At 40.8% G+C, this 22,236-nt stretch overlaps 2 protein-coding genes across 3 annotated transcripts in view; one reads left to right on the top strand and one right to left on the bottom strand.

Annotated features, from left to right (window-relative positions):
• The window catches only part of gdap2 (ganglioside induced differentiation associated protein 2), a 59,528-nt gene extending 51,088 nt beyond the window's left edge, over positions 1-8,440 (bottom strand). For both annotated transcript variants that reach the window (XM_056389113.1, XM_056389112.1), the window contains exons 1-4: positions 8,210-8,440; positions 6,204-6,430; positions 1,798-1,937; positions 546-699 (exon numbers count right to left, since the gene is read on the bottom strand). In XM_056389113.1, coding sequence (XP_056245088.1) covers positions 546-699; positions 1,798-1,937; positions 6,204-6,385 — 476 coding nt within the window. In that variant the 5' untranslated portion in view covers positions 6,386-6,430; positions 8,210-8,440. The remainder of the gene's footprint in view (positions 1-545; positions 700-1,797; positions 1,938-6,203; positions 6,431-8,209) is intronic.
• Positions 8,441-9,934: 1,494 nt separating this feature from the next.
• Positions 9,935-21,965, top strand: wdr3 (WD repeat domain 3). Its single transcript, XM_056390238.1, has 27 exons — positions 9,935-9,990; positions 11,273-11,475; positions 11,571-11,780; positions 12,050-12,168; positions 12,731-12,809; positions 13,661-13,756; positions 14,073-14,174; positions 14,439-14,540; positions 14,961-15,061; positions 15,502-15,606; positions 15,696-15,926; positions 16,041-16,134; positions 16,369-16,470; positions 16,615-16,697; positions 17,040-17,178; positions 17,286-17,342; positions 18,371-18,471; positions 19,040-19,151; positions 19,619-19,753; positions 19,838-19,888; positions 20,244-20,309; positions 20,543-20,635; positions 20,788-20,838; positions 20,963-21,006; positions 21,162-21,290; positions 21,477-21,570; positions 21,669-21,965. Exons 2-27 carry the CDS (start codon positions 11,302-11,304, stop codon positions 21,822-21,824), a joined length of 2,826 nt encoding a protein of 941 aa, XP_056246213.1. The 5' UTR covers positions 9,935-9,990; positions 11,273-11,301; the 3' UTR covers positions 21,825-21,965.
• The last annotated feature ends 271 nt before the right edge of the window (positions 21,966-22,236 follow it).

Below are 22,236 nucleotides of genomic sequence, written 5' to 3'. Positions count from 1 at the left end.
ATTACATCATGTTATTAAACAGCCTAAGAAGCCACAAAGAAAATATTGTTTTATAATGTCTTCAATTAACCTCCTAGTGGAAGTATAGCATAAATGTATTTAACTGATTATCCTCAAGCCTCTTTCAATATTTTAAATCTTAATTGAGTTAATAAATCTCTCTAAATTTCAGGTTTTACCCTCCACCCCAGAGGCAGATGTAGCTTTTCTCCCAACAGTGTTTCTCAGATGTTTACTCCTAATACATTTTTTGAGGAGAGCTGCGGAGCTCTGAGTGGCTTCCATCACATCACTGTTTATTTGCACCTGTCAGACGCAAATAATGTTTATCAAACACAATCTGAGCGGAGAGAATGTAAGAGGCTGAAATCTGAAAGATTGTGTCCTGATGGCTCGACCCTAATGAACGGACTCCCTTGTATAACGAGCAGCTTTGTCAGATGAACTCAACGTTAGAAATAGTGAGAGCTGAGTGTTTATACAAGCGATGTGAGTTGAGGATTGACTGACTGAGTGACTGAGCGGCTGATGTGATGGGTTCTTACGCGGCCAGCTGCATGACGTTCCTGTAGCAGCTGTACAGCGAGCTCTCAGCCGCCGTCCTGTACTTGCTCTTGAACTTTGGTCCCACCGTGTGGATGATGAACCTCGCTGCCAGGTTGAAGCCTTTGGTCAGCTTCGCCTCCCCTGTCCGACATCCTGCACACAAACATGCAGATGAAAGTGAAGCTGACTGAGAAAAACATCTGGCAACTTACAAATTTGACTTTTCAAGAACGGATTCCTAAAAGACTTTAAAAAGGTTCAAACTGTCCAAATTACAAAAAAAAAAAAAAAAACATTTTGGAGTCTACTCATGCAGATATTTTCAGTTTTGAGATATTCACCTTTAACACCTGGAACGTGTCACCACCCGAGTATGTTTTGGATGAACAACATATTTTTGATGCTCACAGTAGAGCTGCTTCTTGTTTTCTAGTTTTTGTCAACTTGACTACCTTCGTTATTGATTAATCTGCGGATTATTTTCTCCATTAATGGATTAAATGTTTGATTTTTTGACCAACCGAAGCTCCAAACCAAAAATATATTCAGTTTACCATCATATAAAACAAAGAGAAGATGCAAATAGTTTAATCTGAGAAGCTGGAAACGACGGAAACGATTAAATGATTATCAAAACACTTGCAGATTATTATTATTATTTCACAGTCGACTGATTAATTAATCCACTAATCAGCAACATTTCTTCTATATAATAGAACATGCTGTGAAAATCACTTCTATATGTTATATTATACTGCTGCTATAATTTATATTGTGGAGTGAAGACACAGACAGGAACAGGGTGTGTGTGTGTGTGTGTGTGTGTGTGTGTGTGTGTGTGTGTGTGTGTGTGTGTGTGTGTGTGTGTGTGTCTGGAGCATGATTGGTGACAGGTGACTGCACAGATCTGAGAAACTGACACTTTATGACGTAAAATTCTCCAAACACAATCTGTATTAATGTTCTCGTTCTGTAGAAGTTTTATTTCGGTTTCATCTCTTGCATTTGTTAATGAGTAACAGCTGTGGAAACACTTTAAAAGATCATTTACCGTTTACAGCAGTATGACCTTTTTTTTTTCAAATTAAATTCGGCTGAGCATCATGTGGCTGGTTAAGTCTATATAAAACCACCAGTGAATACACACACTCATATTCTGTCTTCTCCCTCTGACATTTATGCTGTTCTGCCTGCGGCATCGCTGACAAGAGAAACTCAAACCTTCCCTCCAGTTTTTCAGGTCAGCTCTACCTTTGAGTTTGAGCAGCTCGTCTCGCAGCTCCGGCCCCGCGAGCTGATGGATGCTGTCAGACACCGGGTTCTTGTCGTTGAGCGACTCGTTGCTGGTGTTCACGATGGCGGTGCAGTTCAGCAGGGCGATGTCTCCGGTGCTGCCGAGGAAAGAAATACAAGTCACTCCATTAAAGTTTCAGTGTATGCGTTGTTATCTGGCCACTTCCGATTACATCTTAAGATTTAGTTTCGCTCTAAATCTTGTAGAAATCTTAAAGAGACGCTCAATTATTTTGGTGTCATACCATTGTGTTATGTATGTTTTTGTCATAAAGTTTTTCTAAGGGTCTTCATGATCAATTGCTGCTGGTGTGTATTCTCAAATAACAGTATTTCTTTGGTAAAACACTCTCCGTTTGCTAGATTCTTATTAATATTTTATTTACTGCAGCAAATCCCCAGTCTGGGGATTATTCAACTTTTATCTCATCTCCAAATAGTTGGAACAGTAACTGGGTGACCACACACACACACACACACACACACACACACACACACACACACACACACACACACACACACTTATCCAAACAACCTCGAGGACACAGCATTCAGCCAAAAATAAAATGCTTATTTTACTGCTTCAATAAAGTCATTTCTTCACTCTCAAGTCCTTGGGGGTTTGTTTGGAAGCAACAATAAGGAACTACTCGACCATGTGTTGAAGGCATTTGGTCACAAGACAAGTTCAGCCTCCAGGAATGAGAAGGCCTTTTTTTTTTTTTTTTTTTTAGTTTTTTTATTTTACATCATCCTTCTTCGGTTAATAAAAGATGAGTCACAACACAAAGCCAACCAGAAAATAACTCTTAGTGAGAAACAGACTCGCTGGCAGCCTCAGTCATATACTGTACATCTGTATAAATACAAAGTGTGCACTTGTCCTGACAAGCGTCTTATTAACTGTGCATTGGGTTATAAACAAAAATACACTCACACATGAAAACAGCACCATCATTTCTCATGTGATATGAATGATGACACGCTGACGTATCTGTGTCATGACTCCAGCAGCTACAAACATGTTTTGTTACATGCAGAGTCCCGTGTCCCATTTTCACCCATTGCTATCCTTATTCTGATTTATTCAGAGGCCTGTCCTTCATGTGTGGGCAACGAAGTATTCGAGATTAGATTGTTGATCATTTGACATCATTTTTTTTGGGGAAAAAAATCTGATTTAAAATTATCTTATTAAACTTATCTTAATTATCTTATCTTTGTTTATATCTCCTTTTTCTTCTTACTATGATTATTGATATGCACCAAAACACTAAAGCAAATTCCTTGTATGTGGAAAACCTAATTAGCAATAAACTAAATTCTGATTAATCAGGAACTTAAACCCAAACCTGCAAAAGTGCAGACTCACTAAGAGTGAGCTGGATTCTCACCAAGAGATTTGTTTTACAGTGAATTTAACTTTCAAACACAAATGACTTACTTATATATATATATATATATATATATATATAATATATATATATATATATATATATATATATGACACATGGTTTTTAATTTGAAATTGCAATGGAAATATGTCATTTGAACAATAAAACTCAAACTAAATTAAATGACACACTGTAGAACTCAATTTGCTGAAAATTGTTTATGCAATTATAGCTGCTCTTCAGTTAGGTTTCATTTTGACAGCAGTCCCATGATTACCACTTAAAAGTGTCTTTGCTCATTACCACCTTGTTGCCTTCACATCCATAATAATGAAGCTGCTGCTGCTCACCATCCTGCCAACTGTCAATCAACAACTGGGGCTGCTCACCACTCATGGACATTTGCAACCACAAGAGGTCACAAGAGGAGATTTTTCTTATTTTAAGTGGTCACAAGCTACAAGGCCTCGCTGCTCGAGGGTCCTTTCTCCCTGGTCATGTTGGTGCGGCAGGAATGTGCTCGCTCCCGATGACTGAGCAGGAGAAGGTCGCCGCAACAACAAGGCTCTCACAGAGAAACCGCTGCCAAGTCGGGCTCCAGGCCGTCATGTGTTCCTCCACAAAGAGGATTTGTGGAGTGATCTGGACTCTGGACTGAACAGGATGAGCACGTGGAGAAACACAGGCAGTGTTTACACTACAGAGCCAAAGCTGCTACTAAAACCTGACGGGGGGGTTTGTGTTACTGCTCCTGCACTTTCTAGGATGCCACTCACATCTGATACCACTGTTGACCGACACTGATGAACAGAACACATGCAAAGCAAAAATAAACACCGTCACAGCCACGTCTCTCCTCCATCGCTCAACAAAACTATGATGTTTTCTCTGGTGAAGGCCGTGACATTTACAGGAGCTCTAGTTAAAACCTAGTATACGGCTGGGACGTATGGTCAATGTGCAAAAATCAAGATGTATTTAAAAAGGTCTGAGGAGCCGCTGTAAACAACTGACACCATCGTGCTGTATTTGCATTCTGCCTCGTGTCAGATGGTTTCAGTCTTTATCTGTTCGCTTCTCTCCTGCTCTCTCAGTATTTTCAGACAGCTGAATTCCCAATAACGCTGTTCTCATTTCTTTTTTTTTCTGTTTCTGTTGTCAGAAAACGGCACAAGTGTGAAACCGTGACTGAAACACGGCCCATTTAAGCGCGTGTTAACTAGCAGTCACTTCCAAGCTGCTGCTCTGCAGCTACTGAAACATTAATGTCCAATCTGGATCGTTTTATAACGAGTAAATGTAAGAATCTTCTGATACCATTAACCAATATTTCACAGACTGAAATCACGACTTTAAATGGGCTAAAAATATTTTTAATCTTATTTAAAACAGCATGACCACAGTGTGAGGCTACTACTTGGCTGAGATATAAAGAACTATTGAAAACCTGATGTATTTGTACACAACAAGTCCATGAAGTATGAAAAGGTGTCTATGAAAAGATGATTTCAAAGGAGCATTTAGCTCAAGTGAAAAAAAATCCCCCTTCTCAGTCTGTTCAGTTCAGCTTTCATCCACAGCAGCTTCCAAAGGCATGAAAACAGAAAAACCTTCAACTACTGCTACACATTAAAAGCCAGTAATAATGAGTTCAAGAGTTAGAGCCACACATTCCCACGAACATTTAACAAATGAAAACTCATAAAGACAAATAAAGAGATTTTGTTTGGAAACTTCTTCACTTTGTGTCCAAAAACAACAAAGCTCCCCGTTCTCAGTAACTGGCCACCTCAGGGCAAAATGAAGTGTGAGGGGTATAAATCAATTTTCCAGTCATTAGAATATTAAATAAATACAGGATGAACAAATAAAGGATGTTTTATCATCAGGTTTCATTCTCATCTTGTCACTGAAAGACTTAAGTGCAAACAGGACGACAGTCAGTTCGCTCTGTGAATGACTCCACGAGGAAGGTTTAAACAAAGAAGCCAAAACATCAGCATGAAGGCACAAAAACAACAGAACATAATAACATAATCCCACAGTCACAACAACTATGGAAACAGAGAAAAGTTCTGGGCCAAGGTCTGAAACAGTATTTACATTTAAACCCACAGTGAAACTTTCCACAAAAACTCAGACTAATGAAATGAATTAGTGTTTTCAGCAGAGTGACTGAACACAGAAGAAGTATAGCAAACACTTTAATTAAAGCTTTTTCATAGTTACTTACTTAACAGGTATTTTGATAATCAATCAATCAATCAATCAATCAATCATTTTACTCATTTTTCAAGTGACAATATGAAACATTTTCTGGTTTCAGCTTCTCGTGTCAGAAGATTTGTTTATTGTCTTTGACATATGTGTCAGTAAATTAAATCTCCGTAGGTTCTGGACAATTTAAAGACATCAAACCATTTTTTTTTTTTACATTTTATAGACTAAATGCCTAATCCATTAAATTTGAGAAAATAATCAGGAGATTTAAATGATGAAAACTACACTGGCACTCAGTAGAGCACATACTTCCAGCATGGCCAAACAATCCTACACAGGTCTATCAGACCCAGATTATGATCGGCCACATTCAGATCCATTTCCTGAGAAATTGGCAAAGCCAAGTTTGGTGCAAAGTGGTTCAGTACTTTTTGCACGATCAACAAATAAACAAACGAACCAACGACAGGAGTGGGTGAAACTTAACCTCCTTGTTGGTGGTAATAAGCTCCAGCCTTTGGTAAGACTCTTTTTTACATGGTGTGTTGGTATTAGTGAAACTTCTCTAAACCAAACCAGAAACACGGAAGTTTTGATCAATTCAATCCAGGACAAAATACTGTGAAGTTTTGGTTGTTCGTATTTTGTATCTCTATTTAAAAGATTATCTGATCCCCGACTGGAGGCATGTCTGTTAACTTTAACTTTCGCCCGACAGCAACAATGTGAAGAAATATACAAGTGACTCACAACAGCATGATCTTGCGGTTGATGTCGGCTCTGAAGGGGAAGGGCGAGGGGAAGGCCTGTTGACTGAGCAGACTGTCGTTCTGGTCCCGCGGTGTTTCCTCACCATCCTCGCCCAGCTGCTGCTGCCACGTGGGGAGAGTCTGGATGTCTACAAACTGGGAGCGAGCACCCAGAGGATCCATCCCCTCTGGCTCTACAGGCTGGCGCCTGGTCTCCAAGCAGCCCCGCTGCAAACAGGGTGAAAAGAGAAATTTGAATTATACTTTAGCAGTAGATATAAAGTCAAGTTAAATTTATTCATGAAGCCTTGAATCAAAAATCGGAAATTTGCCTCAAAGTTTAATTCAGTATCTGTCAGTCAGTGTTGTTCACCTCTCCCTGGATACAGTCAGTCAATCAACAGCAGACTGACAACAACTTTCACTAGTTATTTCATTAGGGTTTTAATAATTTCCATTATCAAATAATCTGTTGATCACTCTCTCCTCTCAGTTAATCAAGGAATCACTTTGTCAGAAAATAATGAATAAAATGTTCAGCAGAACTTAAGAGACAGATGGAAATGATTATTTGCTACCAAACAAAGATTAATTGTCTGTTGATAAACTAAATGATCAACTAAACCAATGAACGGACTCAAACTTTCAGCGCCATAATTTGATCAGTTAATCTTTCAAGTCACACATGAAGCAAAAATTCCAAAACATTTGCTGGTTTCAGTTTCTCAGACATTGGGATTTGCTGCGTTTCTGTCTTTGTGACATTTTACAGATGAAACAATTAACAGATTAATTGAAAAGAAAAATTCTCAACAGATTAGTTGCTTCCAAAAATAATTGTATTGTTCCAGGTCTACATTTTACAGACCAATTATTTAAAAAGAACATTTTTAGATTAAACAAAAATGAAAATAATTGTTAGCTATTGTTGCATAACTGAAACTGCATCTACTTCATTAAAAATATTCAGTTGTTTTGGGTTACGAACTAAGTCTTCATATATCTTTTTATCATCTGTCTGACTGCAGCCACAAGCTGAATGAGAACCCTGCATGTAATAACATTATCTGCAGATTAGAGGAGATGAGCTTCATGCTTCATCAAATACCATCATGACAGCAGCATCTCTGTCCAGACATGTGGTGACAGCCTGAGCTGAACTCAGCACACCGACCCTTCCACGAGGACAACAGAAATAAAGTCACAGGTTGTGTCACAGATTAAAGTCGATTGGTTATTTCGTCAGTGATAACACAATCAGCTGGTATTACGAATCACCAATTTTGATTTTGATTAAGTCATGTAAGAAGTAAAAATTCATTTTCAGCTCTTTCCAGTTTCTAAAATGAGAAGTTGCAGTTTTTTTCTGTCTGTTATACTTAGTACAAATATCTAGTGCTGAAACAATCGATTAGCCGATGGACAATGCTAATCATTCATTGACTGATTAAATCATTTATCAAGCAAGAATGCCAAACATTAAATAATCAAAACTTTGCCTTTATTTGTTTTACATCATCGTAATTTGATTATCTTTTAGTTTGCACTGTTGCTCAGACTGAACAAGCAGTTTGAAGGCATCATTGGGTTTGAGGTCATTATAAAGGAAGAAGGTTAATCAGCACTGAACAGCCAATAAACCTGAGTTTATATCAAAGATAAGGAAGACACGTTGCTTTCCAGAGAGTATATATCTGGATTTTTCGCTTTTATTCGTGGTTTCATGACAACCACGACATTATTATGATTAATTTTCCACTGTTTCAATGCTAGAAGGCTCCGTAACAGCTGCATATCATTAAATTAACCATAACACAGGACGGTAGGGAGAAAGTCAAAGGCAGGACTGGTCCTAAGAGACCAATTTCCACCCCTTATGTTAAATCCTTTATTTTCCTAAACATATTTAAGATAGTCCACAAGAGTAATATTTCCTTTATAAATAGACGGAGACTGTGTCTCGGTCAGTCAGTGTCTCTATTAACCGTAAAATCAGCAGTTACCCACCTAACTAGGCAGTTGTATTTCCTCCAGGCAGAGGTGATGTCCACGCCAAAAAATCATATAAAAAATTATCAATAAATCTTGACACGACGTGTTTAGACTCAAGAGGTGTTGTCGTTCTTCTCAGTTCTCATAATAGCGAGCAAAGTAGCCGCAAAAACACACAAAAAATGAGTTTAAAAGTGCCAATTAAGCAGGTTTACACATTTAGCCAACATGCTAGGTGCTCACTGCTGTCACGTAAAGGTAGCAACTATATACAACAACATCCGGTTTAAAGTTTCAAAATAAAACGACAAGCGATTCATCAAACTACAAGCGCTTCTTTAAAATGTAGTTTTTAGAAAATTTAGATGATAAGTTGTGAAAATGTGTTTGTGTCTGATATTTTTTACACAAAAAAAGATATTTACATCTACTTCTTCTCCCTCATTAATAAAACCCAGTATCTATGAATATGCAGATATGCTCTAAATTTCAAGTTTAAGAATTTCACTGAAAAGTCCATTCTCAGCATATGTGCACTGGAGGCTTGTAAATTGTATACTGGACCATAATTTGACTTCCAGGTTGAAATGGTACAAAACCATGCTCCCATGTATATGTGTTGTATACATTTCCCTCCTCAGTCAGTCAATGTGAAAACTAAGTGTAAAACTCTGAACTCACATCATTCTGCACAGTGAAGCTCCAACATCAACAAATTCAGTAATGATAAGTACAACAAAGAAAGTACAACACATTTTGAGCAAAGAAGGACTTTAAGTGAATGGAAGAGACCCTTGTATCACAATTAATTAACTTTTCAATGTCTAACACACTCATATACTAAATATGCGTTTAATAGTTGTGTGAGTAAAATACTCACTCAACACATTTGTTTGTATCTAATTACATAAATTACATTATTAAAAATAATTTAGATTAATACTGTATTGAAAGAGTCTAGAAGTTCCTTTATACTGCAGAATGTATATGTGTGAAATAAGAATTTAAAGTGAGCATATCAATATTAAACGCTTTTATTTTGTAGCCCGTTTCCGGTACTATTCCTGTAATTTCTATTTAGCTTGGTTTATCTCCTCAGTTCCTAATCAGCTGACTAATAAGCGAAAAACACTTCCGCTGAGGTTCTTTAGGGACCTGTGGAAGTCACTGCGTTTTTCTGTCAATAACAACATCAGTAAACTAAACTGTGCAACTAAAATATGAGGATTTCTTCGTCACAGTTCAATAAAATAAAAGCTTTGCCTAATCAAGTGTTTGAGTTTCATCTGGAGCATCTGGGGGGTCGTGGACTCCAGACAAAAACAACAGAAAGAGAGCGATCGATCAAAAACACTCAGTGGTGAAAGAAGTACTCAGATCTTTTACATAAGTACTAATACCATATATATCTATAAAAACTCTCTATTATGAGTTAAAGTCCTGTATTGAAAATATTATTTAAATAAATGTATGTAAGAAAAATCACCAAAATATTAAAAGTACTAAATGAAGAACTCATCGTGACTATTATATATATCGTTAGATTATTATAACTCATACCAGCTAATTTTAACTATTGGCTGCAACAAATGATTATTTAGATTATAAATTTATCTCCTTATTTTTTTCTGATTAATCAGCTTATTGTTTTGTTTGTAAAAATTCAGAAAATAGTGAGTAATGCCATCATTTTTTTATTTTTAATTTGTCGATGTGTGATCGATTGGTCGGGTCTGAAACAGCAGCTCAGACCACAGGAAGCACAGCACAGTTTAGCTAGCAGCCGCTCCTCAGAGGTAAGAGAAGAAACCGAACAAACACTAAACGCGCTGCAGTGACGGTAGAAATCTGGACTCTGTGTTTTACATTTACCGACTTAAATCTACGTTACATGTGATTTTATGTGCTGCGTTTCAACCAACAACTTCACCACGTGGGTACAGGGACAACCGGTGTGTCGTGGTTACGTGTACTCGATTTGTTGTACATGGGTATCTGGGCGGGCGGGGTTTACCGCATGTCGAGTCGATTCAATGGTCTGAAGCGCTAAACACCGACCACGCGGCTGAGTCCATTGTGTCAAAACGAACGCTCCTCTGCCTGTGTAGATTATCGTGTTCAATCCACTAGAAATTTACCAAAAAGTACGTCTATAGGTTAATTATTACTTAATTAAAGTAAAGTATACGAATGTTAATTACAGAAACCGGCAAGTAGAAATATCAAAGTGACACTTCCGGAGATTAAAATGCCATCAAACAGTCTAAACTCTCTATGGACCCTGGCAGACTCATTATAAGTCGTAGCACATTAATAATGTGATATAGCACACTAATGTCAGTCATAAGTTTAATCTTTAATGACTCATGCTCCTGTTCTGTGAGGTGTTTAATTAATTGTGTCAGTCAAACTCTGCTCTCTTTACTGTGTAATTACATTGTAATGGTAATGACTCCCCCACAAACACACACACACACACACACACACATACTTTATTTAATCAGGAAGTAACATTGAAATCAAGATCTCATTTACAAGAGAAAAATAAAATAACAAAATAAACACATTTTCAGTGATTTAAATAAATATTCAGGTGTGTATTCAAACAAACAGGTGGACTTGTGTTTCTATAAACAGCGATCAGAGTGTATACTTAAATGCTTTAAAGTATGCATTAAGATGCTCAATAACATGACATGAACGCCCTCACCTGCAGGCTAGAAAAGAGACTAAATGAAACAGTTACACTCTCAGTCAGTAAGATTTCTAATCAATATTTTGAATCGGCCTATCGGTATCAGTGAGCTATGAGATATCAGTTTAGATTCCAAAGGCTAAATCACATACGTGCATTTGTCGATTAATCGTTTAGTCAGTCCACAGAAAATTAATCTACGACTATTTTGATAAACAAATAAATGTTATAGTCATATTTTAAGATGAAATATTAAATATAGTAGAATGAAGTTACTATTTGCTCAGCATTCAGGGCGACATACACTATGTGTAAGGGGTGACTAGTCAAAGCCTAACAGTGTATTTTCATAATAACTATCACCAATGTTCCCTTTGCAATAGGAATCAGCGTCACCTTGAGGCTGCTGGTCATGGGGTTGACCAAACAATACCTGCGCTACGCTGCCAGCGCAGTGTTCGGAGTAATCGGTAGCCAGAAAGCCAACATCACATATGTGACCCTCCGAGGAGGAGAGAAAGGGCGCTATGTCGCCGTGGCCGCATGTGAACAGGTCTTCATCTGGGATGTCCGAAAAGGAGAGAAGGTGAGGTCCAGCTCCAGGTCTCCTGCACAAACTTCTCCCAACTCAGATCGTCTCCGGATTTCATCCAGCTTCTGTGTTTCTGTCTCTTCGTCAAGGTCCTGATCCTGCAGGGCCAGAAACACGAGGTCACCTTCCTCTGCCCTTCACCTGATGGCATCCATATCGCCGTGGGTTACGAGGACGGTGCTGTGCGAATCTTCAGCCTGATGAACGGCGAGACCAACGTCTCCTTCAACGGCCACAAGTCTGCTGTCACCGTTATACAATATGACGGACTGGGAGCGCGGCTCGTCACTGGTTCCAGGGTAAGTCAGGCAGGTTTTTACTGCTGTTTGTTTTCGTACATATTCTTAATGTAATTATACCTTTGCACGTTCACCTGAGAAGCACAGGTGTTAAAATCAGTAGAAGATTACCTGGGTTTCACCTTCTTGAGGCACTTTATTTGCAGGCGAATCCTTTTTTGTTGAGACCTGATAAAATGAATCAGATTACATGGATTGTGGGATAGTAGTTTGTTGCCTGTTTGTTATAATGTGCATTAAGCTTTTATCACCGTTTCCTCCTCCTTCAGGACACAGACGTGATAGTGTGGGACATCATCAATGAGTGTGGCCTGTACAGGCTGAGAGGCCATAAAGACGTCATCACACAGGCGCTGTTTCTCAGAGACAAGAACCTCCTGGTCACCAGGTAACACACCTTTCCCATGATGCCTTGGATGATTGACAAATTCATTGATAATAAGTAGAGTCTAAAAACAGACAACAGATTATTACAATCATGAATCATCAAGGATCATTGAGCACACAGAAAAGTCAAACTTATGTCCCCTGTGTCCTCAGTGGTGATGGCTCTCTGTAGCTTATTTTTTAAAACTAACTTTAACTTAATTTATTGTAATTTATTTTGCAATGATAGTTCAGAATGTCTAGAATGCATCTGCAGAGTTTTATGAGATTATTCACCCATTAATAAAGCTTTAAGAGATCCCACCACACACACAGCTACACACCCACACACACAGTCGAGGAGTCGGGACAAGAGGAAACTTCATTCTCCAAGCAAAAGCAATTCCATTTTAATTTTAGACGAATTAGAGGATTATGAAATTTCCACCTGTTATCACACAACAAATACACGGTGTTACTTTGTATGTATGTGGCTGTGAGTCTAAGCTGCACTACGTGGCTTATGTTTCAATCATTAAAACCTTAAATGTAATTGGATGTTTCATGTGATTTTCTGAATACAGCTCCAAAGACAGCTTTGTGAAGTGGTGGGACCTGGACACGCAGCACTGCTTCAAGACCATGGTGGGCCACCGCAGTGAGGTGAGGGGCTTCTTACTCTATGAGCAGAGGTCACTGAGGACGGCTGACTGAGAATTAACAGGATTTAGCTTTAGCTGATTAAATAGAATCAGTTTCAAGGTTTCATTTAGTAGTTTCTGGAAAAAGGATCAGGGTATTAAACATGTAAATATAACCAGAGCTGTCAGAACAATCCCAGGCAGGTTTCACTTCTCACAGTCTCATCGGTCTCTTTCAGTTCTGCTCGTTTCTGGATCAGAGATAACGTCGTATGAGTGTCCTGATTTTTAATTTGATAATTGATCACTTGATTGTATTACATCAGTTGTTGACATTAGTCAAGGGAAATGGGATGGATTCAGTTAAATGAACGGAGGCTGACGATTAGATCTCTGCGACTTCTCTTTGGGAAACAGCTCTCTGTCGTTGTCGTCAGCAACCTTTGTACTCCATCCACAAATTAAGTAATGAACTCAAAGCCAGTAGAAATCCAGACGTGTTTTTGTTTTTCTGCATCACCATTTTTAACATGATACATGTTCACTGGTTGAAGTTTGTTATTAGAAAGGGAGGACGTTACGTGTTGTACGATGTATCATTAACAACTCTGCACAAACGTTTGAACTGTCCTGATGTTTGTTTGGTTTCCTGTCAGACACTGATGAGGAAAAACGGCCCATTTGAAAATTGATATTTAGTTCAGTTTGACATTGTCCTCCCTGATTGAGATGAATCTATGTGATGGTATTTGTTGGTGTGTGTGTGTGTGTGTGTGTGTGTGTGTGTGTGTGTGTGTGTGTGTGTTGTGTGTGTGTGTGTGTGTGTGTGTGTGTGTGTGTGTGTCTGGTTGTGTCTGTGTGTGTGTGTGTCAGGTGTGGAGCATGGCGCTGCTGAACCAGGAGAAGAGGCTGTTAACAGGCTCAGCTGACAGCGAGCTTCGAGCCTGGGACATCAGCTACCTGCAGGAGGTGAGGAAGGCTGCAGCTCTGCTACATGCAGGTGTCTCTCCTGCCGGTGCCTGACGACACAGAGAAGAAGCGGACGTTAGCTCGAGCACCGATAGCCAAAGAAAAGAGTCCAACCTACAGAAACTTTGTCAAAAAAAAAAAATTTGAATTGCTTCATAACTAAAAAGAAAATTTCAGTCTGACATTAATTTGACTGAACATTGAACCTGGTTGTAAATCGTATCAATATTAGTTTTGTGCACATGTTGATGAAGTTGCATCAGTTGTTGTAAAGGCTCCGTCTCTGTCTGTGTGTTTGTGTTTGCTCCCTGCTCAGGAAAAAGCTGAGGGTGAGCCCAAAGTGAAGAAGGGGAAAACTCTGCTGGGTGACGACGACGATGAAGACAATGAGGAAGGGGGGGACGAAAATCTTGAAGAGGTAAAAAAAGCAGTCGTTAATGTGATACTGTAATAAAAAGATAAAGAATAAATAGATATATAATGTTTTCAATTAATTCCTTATCTAGTCATGTATGTCTCACACGGATGAAGAAAGCATCTCTGGTTCATTTGCAGCCACTAAAGGAAAACCTGGATCATAAATATATATATATATATATACACTTTACAACAGCAGGAGTCCACCTTCCTGACCTCAGATAGATACTTGGCTTTAAACTTTTTCTCCGTCTTTGTCTCCCAGCGGATCTTGAGTTGTAAGAAGGCGGGCTCCATCCTGAGAGAGGCCAGAGACAGAGTTGTCTCTCTGACCACAGACAGGAAGGCCAGAGTCATCGCCTGTCACGTGAGTGTCGAAGCGCTTTTTCCGGTTCCTTACGAAAGGTCGTGAAACGTCTGGAATAGACAACCCAGAAATCATGAATCATTCCATCAATTCTGTCACACTGGACTGAATGCGCTCTTGTGACTTTTTATTTAAGTGAATTAGTGATTTTGCTCATTTAATGCAGTTTCTACTTATGTTTAAACATCATTAAACTTCATCCAAAAGGCCACAGCCTGACAGCATGAGTGCAAATCAATCCTATTATCAGTGTGTTCTTCTCAACATGAGGGGAAACTGGTTGGTTGTTGTTATTACAGAGAGATTTTTACTTTCTTGTTTAGTAGTTTTCTATGCAATCGGTGCGCCTTGTGTCTTTAAAATAATATAAATATAATATAAATAGTGCCATACACGTATCTCTCCCTGTGCCTCCATCAGGGCAATGATTCAGTCCTGGAGCTGTTCACTGTTCTGTCAGAGGAGGAGGTGCAGAAGAAAATGACAAAGAAGCTGAAGAAAGCAAAAAAGAAGGCGGCCAAGTAAGAACAAGCTCGCTGTCACAACTCATGTTACTACTGATGAGAAGAGCTTAAGAGCTGCACACTGCCGTCTGTAGCCTGGTCCGTACTGCAGGTCTGAGTCTCTGAGAACAAACTAACTGTGTAACAGTGACAGTGTTTCTAAACGAACTCAGACCAACTGTAGTTTGTTTCTGTGCCGTATTTTTTTGTTACTTACAAGCCGACAAACACACAGATACTGATACCTGCAGTTACCTGACTCTCTCTCTACAACTGTCACCACCTGTACCTCTTGTTATTTTGTATTACTGTGATGAAGTGCTACTGCTGCTGCTTCCCCTTAAACTAGCATTTTAAATATTTCACCTATTATTGCACCAACCTTTAAACCTTGTGCCACTGCTGTGCTGCAGTCTGAACTGAGTGGTGGAGTTTTAAGTTCAGGACTTCTTGTGCAGAGCTCAAGAGGAGGCAGCAGAGGAGGCAGCAGAGCCGGTGGTGGAGAGGATGCTGAAAGACGAGATCATCAGACTGACAAACATCAAAGCCTCCGCCAAGATCAGGTCAGCGTGGAGCCGAACATAACAGGAGCTTAGAGGTTAGAGATCCTCATCCAGACCTCACACACCTCTCCCCTCCATCCCCCTCTCAGGTGGGCAGACTGCCTGTCGTGTGCGGGTGGCGAGCTGAAGGTGGCGCTGCTGCTGCAGAACAACACCGTTGAGACCTACAGCCTGAAGACATCAGGCAAGACCCCCACAGCCAATAAGACGTCTCGCCTCACAATCGGCGGCCACCGCACCGACGTCCGCACCCTGGCCTTCAGCTCCGACAACCTGGCCATCCTGTCCGCCTCCGGAGACACGGTCAAAGTGTGGAACAGGTGAAACCGCCTCAGAAAGTCCATTTGATCACACTCGTTGTCAGAGCTCGTTGCAGTTATCGATTGGTCGATGATGATGATTTTCTAACTGGACGTCACCATCCTCCGCCACAGGTCAACTCTGCAGGTGATTCGCACCATGTCCTGTGATTACGCCCTCTGCTCCCTCTTCGTGCCCGGAGACAGACAGATCATCCTGGGAACGAAGGTATTCCAACACAAACCAGTATATGTTTATAGTAGAACTGCATCGGGGTTCTACTTTTCTATGAATAGCTCTTTAGTTTTGTATTTCATTCAGAAGATTTAATTAAGAGCGCGTGGATGTGGAATGAGAGAACAGGGTTGCTAGTGTGGCTGTAAAACCTTTAGACCTGTTAAGAAGAAGAAGAATCTACAGGATCTACACCTTTTCACCGAGTGTGGTTTTTTCCTGTCATAGAGCGGGAAGCTGCAGATCTTTGAGTTGGCCTCAGGAAGCCTCCTGGAGACTGTAGATGCCCATAATGGAGCCCTGTGGTCCCTGTGCCTGGCCCCAGATCAGGTAACCCTGACTGTCTGTAGCACGTAGTCTGTCTTAGTCAGATATTTAAATAATCTTGCAACTATATGTACTGGCTTTTCTGTGTGTTTTATTTATTTATGGTGTGTGTGTGTGTGTGTGTGTGTGTGTGTGTGATCACCATAGAGGGGGATCGTGACAGGAAGTGCGGACAAGACAGTGAAGTTTTGGGAGTTTGAGCTGATCAAGGACCAGGGGACCGGCCAGAAGTAAGTCACCACCTTGCTCCATGTTCAGGAATCAGTCTCATATTTCCTTACATCTTAAATAAAGCTACAACAGATACTGTCTCCTGGAACTAAACCTTTGTTAAATAGTTTTTTCAAGGGTAGAAATGATCTCTACTACCTGCTTTTCATTGACGTGAAAAGTTGGTGAACCCCCGACACAGCAGATCTCATTTCAGTGAAATTATAAAAAACATTTCTATAATAAAGGTGATTTCTTTAGTATTTTTGTTTTTGTCTGTGTGATTGATATTATTGTGTGTGTGTGTGTGTGTGTGTGTGTGTGTGTGTGTGTGTGTGTGTGTGTGTGTGTGTGTGTTGCAGGAGGCTTACAGTGAAACACACACGCACGCTGCAGCTGGAGGAAGACGTTCTGTGTGTGAAGTTTTCTCCGGACCACAGGCTGCTGGCCGTCTCTTTGTTAGACTGCACCGTCAAGATCTTCTACACAGACACACTGAAGGTGCGCGCCACATACATGACATCACCTGTATTAGATACACCAATGCCATATAAGTGAGAGATTCTGTTTACATGACAACTGAACCCGTCTCCCTCTCCCTGCTTTAGTTCTTCTTGTCTCTGTATGGACACAAGCTGCCTGTGCTTTGTCTGGACATCTCACATGTGAGTATTTCACATCTTTTCTTTGATCTCAGCTGTTTATCGGTAACAAAAACACCAAGGTTGAATTTTTATAAACAACTTTAACTCGATTAGATTAATTAGATCAATAACTCTACATGTCGTATCATCCTCAAAGGTTCTGTGGAGTTTTCTTGTAAACAAACAAGTTTACATCCATTATTACTTGCTGAAACATGTTGAGTGTATCCTGGAGGTCAAACAAACATGTTGCAAGCCATTTTTTAAAAGTATTTTAAATCCAGAATAGTTTACATTTATGTTGACTAGCTTGCTTTACTAGCTCTTCTTCTTCTCTGCCTCCTCTGCGTGTTAACCACTCATTTCCCTGTCGGTTAAGCAGAAATTTAAATTCAGAATAGTGGACTAGTTTTAAAGTAACAAAACACTCAGAAAACATGAGCTTCGTTACCTTTTTAGACCGAGCGGGTTCACAGCGTCTGCAGTGTTGTGTTGTTCCGAGTGTGGCTAATGTTAGCAGCGCCAGCAACCTGCAGCGTTCTTTCAATAACACATTTAATATGTCATTGTAGGCGTACAGCAACATTATGTTTGGTACTTGTCAGAAACCAACAGCGAGAAACAAATATTTAACAAAAAATACTAGAAGGCAAAATAAGAGAAGTTGGAGGGTTGGAGGAGAGTGAGGGGGCGATGGAGGCTACAGCTCTGGGGAAGATGCTGTTCCTCAGTCTGTTAGTTCGGGGTTTGACAGTTCTGTATCTTTCCCTAATGGCAGACTGTGAGCTGGGTGCGTTGGATCCTCGCTCTTGTTGACACAGCCTACATACCACCTCATTTTCATTTTCTAGATCTAAATACGAGCAAACCACGCTGGTTTTTCTAGATGTCACCAGTCCCACTTTCCACCTCGCTCGTTTACATCTGGGCCCCTCTTTGATGTTGGTCTTTACTTTTTTCATTGCATCAGCTTGTAGAAACCACAGGGACTCATGTAGAAAGTCATCTTGACCCAAAGACTCTGACCTAGTGTTTGTGTTATTAACCAGGATAACACACTCATCGCCACCGGATCCGCTGACAGAAACGTGAAGATCTGGGGCTTGGACTTTGGCGACTGTCACCGCTCCATGTTCGCACATGATGACAGGTAACGCCCAACAACACAGACACAAACCAAACGGTCACAGCTTCACTGGAGCAGTTTTTATCAAACGTGTGGTAATGAAATCAGTTTGTCAGCTGCTGAGTCTCCAGCTCTGACTTCATCTGTTGTGGTCAGGGACTCTGATCCGTGTCCTGTTAACTCGGCCTGCCCTGTGACTTCACACCAGCTGCTCTTTCATCTCACCCGCTCATCTGGTCTCTCATGGATCATCTCGCTCTCTGTCCTTGCTGTTTTTCTGCCTTGACTTTATTTAATTTTCCTTTTGGTTCATTTTTAGCCTTTCTGTGTTTATTTTTCTCTCTGCAGGCCTCTCTTTTGATCTTGTGATTCTTTTTTGCTGTTTCTTGCTTGTTAACTTTCTATCTTGTCCTGCCATGTTCCTCCCTGCTTTTCTCTTTCTTTCTTTTCAAGTGACTGCAGAGTTAACTTGCTTTTGTGTTTCTGTCATCCATCTTATTATTTCTGCTCCCTGTTTTTTAACCTTTGGATTATTTTCTATTTGCTTCTCTGACTTCCTCTCTCTTCCTCTCTCCCCGTTTGTCCTCCACAGCGTCATGTTCCTCCAGTTTGTCCCCAAGACTCATCTGTTCTTCACAGCAGGGAAGGACAGGAAGATCAAACAGTGGGACGCGGACAAGTTTGAGCACATCCAGACCCTAGAGGTGACGCTTCTCTCCACGGCCTTGATATTTAAGTTCAGGAGGTTCAGCCCAAGCTTCGTCTGGCGGGACCTCAAATGCTGAAATGCAACACTGACCACACCTCAGACTCGTCATACAGAGACCCCTAAACTAGATTTGGTGCATTTACACCAGGTGGTTGCTGCATGATTATTTAACAGGACTTAAGGCAGTCCATCCTATAGCTGTTGATATAAGTAAAATTACACATGGACTAATGGGCCGACCGACATACATCATCATACCTATAGCCCCATCTCTACTGTGGCTGAACATGTTGGTTGCTAGGGTGTGACATGATGGTTGTTAGGTGGTTCTGAGTAAAAGTTTAGAGATGAATTGGTTGTTAATAAGTGATTTTTTTTTTCCTGCCCAGTAATGCCCTTGCACAGCAGGAATTTTGCCCCTGTTGCTCCCCGGCACTGTAACAATGACAAACCTCTCCACAGGGACACCATCGGGAGGTGTGGTGTCTGGCCATCAGCCCCAACGGCGACCATATCGTGTCGTCATCCCACGACAAGTCCCTGCGCCTGTGGGAAAGAACCAGGGAGCCCATCATCCTGGAGGAGGAGCGGGAGATGGTGAGGCAGAGGTTGACGGTCAACAGATTGTCCACGGCTCGGGTTCTCCGCCTCGCTGAATGAAACCGTTTTTTGTTTTCACAGGAACGAGAAGCAGAGTTTGAGGAGAGCATGGCCAAAGGAGATGTGCCTGTGGTGAGTGCTCAGTTTTTAACTTCCAAACTTCATCAACATCTTTCGATTGTTTCAGACGTTACTTACATGTATATTTGAGTGACACAGCTTCACACCGGCCTTTTTCAAGCAAGTCAGGACAGAGTTTTTGGTGGAAGGGTCAAAATCACCTCTCACAACTAATGCCAAACTAGTTAAATCTTTACTTTGTTATGCTCAGATCTTGAATCACCTAAATAACAGTTCGAATGGAATCACGCTCGCCGAATTAAAGGAAATTAAAAATGAAATTGGGTCTGTTTTAAATAAAAGCAAATCAGTTTTATTGTTGTGTTAGCTGGATGTAAGTGATGCATTAATGTTTTTTAATCCACAGGTACCTGGAGAGACTCAAGGAGAGGCGGCACCAGCCGGCAAGAAGACTGTTGAGACAGTCAAAGCTGTGAGTCCACTTCACGTCCTCTACCAAGAACATCCTCCTCATTCTTAATAACACCTGCTGAATCTCACTCAGAGCATCAGTTTGAGGCTGTAGTTGATGATATTGATTGTTGTAAGTGCCACTAAGCACTCAAGCAGGGGAAACAGGATTATTAGATCTGTACAGAAGCTACAGATTTAGCAGGTTTTTATCTTCTTTGTTGATGTTCTTGTTGTCCTGTGATTTCTTTGCAGGCAGAGCGAATAATGGAGGCTTTGGAGCTTTACAAAGAGGAAAACAGGAAGATGGAGGAGCATAAATATGCCTGTGAGCATGCAGGCAAAGAGGTAGAGCCCCATCGTCAAGTCAACCTTACAGCTACCATGCAACACTAAAACTAAACGACTGCTGTGATGGGAAAACTTTCTCTCAGTTTCTTTATTTTTAATTTTCTGTGCATTTTTATGATTTCACGATCATGGTTGATGTTGTTTTGCAGCTTCCTCCACCGAAACCCAATCCTATCCTGGTGGCCTTTGGAAATGTTTCAGTGAGTAGAGCAGCCAGCGTTGCCTCCAGTAACTGAAGAGTGATATATACAATCAATTTAAATGTATTATTTAGAGGTTGTTTTCAGCTGTAGGTAACCGAGTCCATCGTTGTCTCTCTTTCAGCCGTCCCGCTACGTTCTAGATGTCATAAGGAAGGTCAGATCCAGGTAAGCTGTGAGCCCGGGGTGACCAGACCAAACCCACGTGATTTTCCACTCTGACTTCAATAAACCAAATCACCATCTGCATCTTCTCTGTATATGTAATCACGCTCTGTGGGGTTTGTTTTTCCTTTTCCATGTGTTTGTGTTGTGATCACCAGTGAGCTGGAGATCTCTCTGCTGGTGTTACCGTTCCCTTACGTCCCAGAGCTGCTGAGGCTCTTCAACAGCTACATCCAGCAGGGCCTGGAGGTGGAGCTGGTCTGCCGCTGCCTGTTCTTCCTGCTCAAGTGAGTGATCTGCGTCTGTGAGTGGAAAAGAAAAGGGTGTTGTGTTTGGTAGTCAGATGAAATCCTTGGCTGGCTGTGGTGGTGAGGTGTGGGTTCAGAAATCTGGCAGCCTGTCAGACAAAAAAATGAACAACAGAAAACTGGATGAGCTGAGAAAGTCATTGTGTACTTGTTGTCTCTTTCTAGGATCCATTTTGGCCAGATCTCCAGTAACCAGATGTTGCTGTCTGTCATCGATGAGCTACGGATGAATACTCTCTCAAAAGTGCACGAAATCAGAGTAAGTAACTGGAAAAAAAGAGACAGATCTATCGTCTTCATCACACCCTTCCTTTTTTCCCCATTTCCTCACCTCTTCTTCTTCTTTGCGTGTTTCAGGACGTGATGGGCTTCAACAGCGCGGCCCTCCAGTTCCTCCAGCGGGAGATCCAGAGCAAAGAGGACGTGATGTTCTTCGCTGACGCCACGGGCCGGCTGGAGGAGAAGAAGAAGAAGAGGAGGAAGAGGGAGCGAGCCATCCTCACCATCGCTTGAATCATAACAGAGATTTCTGACTGTTTGTATATATAAACATCTCCTCCCAGCTGTGTTCCAGGGGTGGACCAGGAGGATTACACTGTTGGTTTTTTGTATGTGTTTCATTTTCCCAAATAAACTGTCTGGATTTTTCTCACAGTGATTCAAGTTTTGTTGGAGGCTTTCAAAACAAATAAATCCCCCAAGTCAGAGAGAAATGTAGTGTGTATACACAGCGGTTCCCTCTGCGGCTTTAACTCTCTATATAAAATACATCCATATTCTGTTAAGTCTTAGTGGATAGATTTCATGTTTAAAGCAGAACTACACGATCACCCCACCCAGAGGGCAGGTATGATTTAAGCTGGTTTCACTCCTACAGGCCTAAAGGGAGCAATTCAGGCCCAGAGCCAAACCAGGCTGAAAAAGG

This window comes from Seriola aureovittata, chromosome 11 (genome assembly GCF_021018895.1).
Source record: "Seriola aureovittata isolate HTS-2021-v1 ecotype China chromosome 11, ASM2101889v1, whole genome shotgun sequence".
Taxonomy (NCBI): Eukaryota; Metazoa; Chordata; class Actinopteri; order Carangiformes; family Carangidae; genus Seriola; species Seriola aureovittata.
Note: the sequence above shows the minus strand (reverse complement) of the source record. Positions and strands in the feature narration are given on the sequence as shown.

Bases quoted from the DNA above. Each gene is read 5' to 3' on its own strand.
- wdr3 (XM_056390238.1), top strand. From the start codon at position 11,302: ATGGGGTTGACCAAACAATACCTGCGCTACGCTGCCAGCGCAGTGTTC. The intron at 16,471-16,614 runs GTAACCCTGACT...TGATCACCATAG, and splicing joins TGTGCCTGGCCCCAGATCAG to AGGGGGATCGTGACAGGAAG. The intron at 19,889-20,243 runs GTGAGTGCTCAG...TTTAATCCACAG, and splicing joins CCAAAGGAGATGTGCCTGTG to GTACCTGGAGAGACTCAAGG.